This window comes from Protobothrops mucrosquamatus, unplaced genomic scaffold (genome assembly GCF_001527695.2).
Source record: "Protobothrops mucrosquamatus isolate PMUCROS unplaced genomic scaffold, P.Mucros_1.0 scaffold1756, whole genome shotgun sequence".
In the NCBI taxonomy this organism is placed as follows: Eukaryota; Metazoa; Chordata; class Lepidosauria; order Squamata; family Viperidae; genus Protobothrops; species Protobothrops mucrosquamatus.
In genome coordinates, this window is record NW_015387896.1 from 79331 (window position 1) to 82882 (window position 3552).

A 3552-nucleotide genomic window follows, 5' to 3' on the forward strand; every position below is an offset into this window, starting at 1 on the left:
GAATTAGATCCAAAATGGCTAATCCCCTAGTTCCCTTCTCTACTTTTTGGGAGACAAAGTTGTCTGCTAGGTTTGTCAGGAATCTGTTTGATCTTCCACTTGGTGCAGAGTTTGTCTCCCAGTTGATGTCAGGGTAATTAAAGTCCCCCATTACTATGGTGATGTGCTTCCTACATACCTTAGTTAGCTGACTAGCAAATGTTCATCTATTTCCTCTGTTTGGTTGGGTGGCCTATAGTATACACCTATGGCAATGTCATTTTTTCTCCCTTTTATATTGACCCAAATGCATTCAAGACAGTTTTCGTCATTGTTCGTCATGTCTTTATACAGGCAGTCCTCCACTTAAAACAGTTCATTTAGTGACCGTTCAAAGTTACAATGGCACTGAAAAAAGTGACATGATGATTTTTCACACTTATGACCACTGCAGCATCCCCATGGTCACATGATCAAAATTCAGATGCTTGGCAACTGGTTCGTATTTGTGACAGTTGCAGCGTCCCAGGGTCATGTGATCACTTTTTGCAACCTTCTGACAAACAAAGTCAATGGGGAATCCAGATTCACTTAACAACCATGTTACTAACTAAATAACTGCAGGCAAAACTCACTTAACAAATGTCTCGCTTAGCAACACAAATTTTGGGTTCAATTCTGGTTGTAGGTTGAGGATTGCATGTATTTTAAATTGCATTAATCATTTATGGTAAATGTTAAGGGCTTAATTAAATGTTCAGTGATGTACCTGGTGCCCCACTTAGATTGCTAGTGAAAGTCTTTTTAATGGGCATCTCATATGACCTCACAACCTTTATTTTTTTTGAGGTACTTTCCTCTTTGTTCTCTATCTTATGCCAGGGGTAGCCTTAATATGTCTATAGCAATTTGGGCATTGAAGTGTTGTTTTCCCTCTTTAAACCTTTTGCCATGGGTATAGCATATTATTGCAGGGTATGGTCAGAAAACTCTTAGAGCAATATTTCTCAGTCTTGACAAATGTGCTAGCAAGGGAATTCTGGGAGTTGAAGTCCACACATCTTAAAGTTGCCAGAATTGAGAACCATTGGGGATGTAACAGGCCCTGCCCCTCTTAAGTACTAGAGCAGGGGTCTTCAAACTTGGCCTTTTAATGACTTGTGGACTTCAACTCCCAGAATTCCTCAGCCAGCGATGCTGGCTGAAGAATTCTGGGACTTGAAGTCCACAAGTCATAAAAGGGCCAAGTTTGAAGACCCCTGTACTAGAGTGAGCATGCCTATGATCGTTTGATTCCCCGTTTGGCTTGGATAGAAAGTGACAATGTAATCCTGGTTTTGACAAATGGAAATCTTGGCTTATGGGTCACTGATGTTGCAGGTTTAAAATGAGGGCTGAGCACTCTTTGGAAGCTCTTTTAAAATGAGGGCTGAGCACTCTTTGGAAGGAAGCTATACCTATTATTAAAAGGTCCTGTGGGTTCTTAATTCTGTATGGTTCACTCAGACAGTGCTGGATACATTATGATTTCCTGCCATTTCAGGTGATGTGATGATCTCGTTCAATATATTAAAAACATCAAAGCTAAAAAAGAATCAGCAGTGGAATAGCATAAAGGTAGTTCTTGACTTACCACCACCCATCTAGTAACCATTTGAAGTTACAACAGCACTGAAAAAAATGACTTATGACCATTTTTTCACACTTATGACAGTTGCAGCATCCCCACGATCATGTAATCAAAATTTGGATGCGTGGCAACTGACTTGTATTTATGATGGTTGCAGTGTCCTGGGATCATGTGATCACCTTTTGCAACCTTTTGACAAGCAAAGCCAATGAGGAGGCCAGATTCACTTCACAACTGTGTTACTAACTTAGCAATTACAGGGATTCACTTAACAACTGTGGCGAGAAAAGTCGTAAAGTGGGGCAAAATTCACTTAAATGTTTTGCTTAGCTACAGAAATGTTTGGCACAACTGTGGTTGTAAGTCAAGGACGACCGTATTGTATCTCACAACTTTTCATGAAACCTTTCCAGCCATGATAAAAATAGACCAGCCTTCATCAAGCAACTTTTGGAAGAACAAGATGCTGCAATTACCTGTGGCTGGACGCTCCAGGTATTTTTTTTTTAACGTTGATTATTTTCATCCAGTCCAGTCTGCTGCAAAACTAGCTTGTGGGCAGATACAGCATTAGTTGTCTGTGTTTCTTTTTATATTCTATTCGCTTAAGGGAGTAGGTGGGCAAGATATAAATGACAAAACTAAATAAGTGGAAAATAGGTACCCTCTTTCAAAAGTATAAATAACCAGAAGATGTGAAAGATCTTATTAAAAAGGACTAATCCAGTTAAAAATAATGAATCACAATAATTAAGGTCTACTGAAACATAAACAGTCTGATGGAGCCCAAAGAGCACATTATTATTAGTAAGGAATATTTAAAGAAATATTATAGGATACAGAATAACAGAATAACATACTGTAGTTGGAAGGGACCTTGGAGGTCTTCTAGTCCAACCACTTGCTCAGTATTCTGGACCATATAGATCCATGTAACCTTGTATAGCTCTATGTAACCCTAACTGGAGAACACGTATCAGTATGTTAGTAATAGGTCAGTGGGAGGAGTTTCAAAAGGGCATTGGGAGACTTCCTGGACACAAGCCAGATTGGAAGGTCTTTGTCTGAAAGAAGCATGGCCCATCAGATGTCACCCGATGAGCCTGTTCTGCTATAAAGATGGTATGGAGAGAGAGCTTCATCTTTTTACCGATAGAAATGAACAAGAGATGTAATATCGGAGGCAATCGTCATGAAAGCAAGTAACCTATCTGATTAAATATATTTCTTGTTATGAAATCATTTCTTTGTGTTATCTATCTGACTGGATTTAAAAGAAGGCGTTTTTATCTCGGAGTCAGAATAGTAAAAAGATGCTCAAAGTTCATATCAACTTTATAAAGCAAACAGTAATTTGATGTGGTTAATTTTCCTCTGATCTGCAAATTTAAAGAACAGTAAACAAAGACTCTCTTGCATGTGAAAGTAACTGGATGTGACTGATTCCAAGGATTGCCTGTAACAGTTAAATCAGTATATCTGTTTGGCAGACAGCGTTTCAAAGAAGGTGTGATTCAGATGCTTTGATTTCTTTGCCGCTAACTTCAAACAGCTTGGGGCAATGAGAGAAATGTTTCAGAAGACTGTCTGTAGACCTATTTCCGTTCACAAAGGAACTGTTTAAAACTGCCTTCATTGTTCAGATAAAAGCTTGGAAAGGGTGATACCCCCCCTTGTTAGGCAGGCAAGTGACTCTTCACTGCTTTAATGATTGAAGCCTGTCTCCCATCCTGCCTAATGCAAAAAGGATTTGAAACTTAAGTGCTTAGATTAAACAAAGCAAAACAGATTTGCTTCTTCTTCATGAGTTTGCTAGCCGAGAGACGAGCAGAGGGGCCCCTTTCAGGGCAATAAAAGGCCATTAATCTCTCAACCAAAACTGCCTTCATTGTCAGCAAGCTAGCAACCAGGTTGCCAAGGAGGGCAATTAAGTAATTAACCTC

At 39.4% G+C, this 3552-nt stretch overlaps 1 protein-coding gene across 1 annotated transcript in view; it reads right to left on the reverse strand.

The window, feature by feature from the left end:
• LOC107293867 (lysophospholipase D GDPD3-like) overlaps nt 1-2803 on the reverse strand; it is a 26234-nt gene extending 23431 nt beyond the window's left edge. The window contains exon 1 of the mRNA XM_029285479.1: nt 2760-2803. Coding sequence (XP_029141312.1) covers nt 2760-2803 — 44 coding nt within the window. The remainder of the gene's footprint in view (nt 1-2759) is intronic.
• Between the last annotated feature and the right edge of the window lie 749 nt (nt 2804-3552).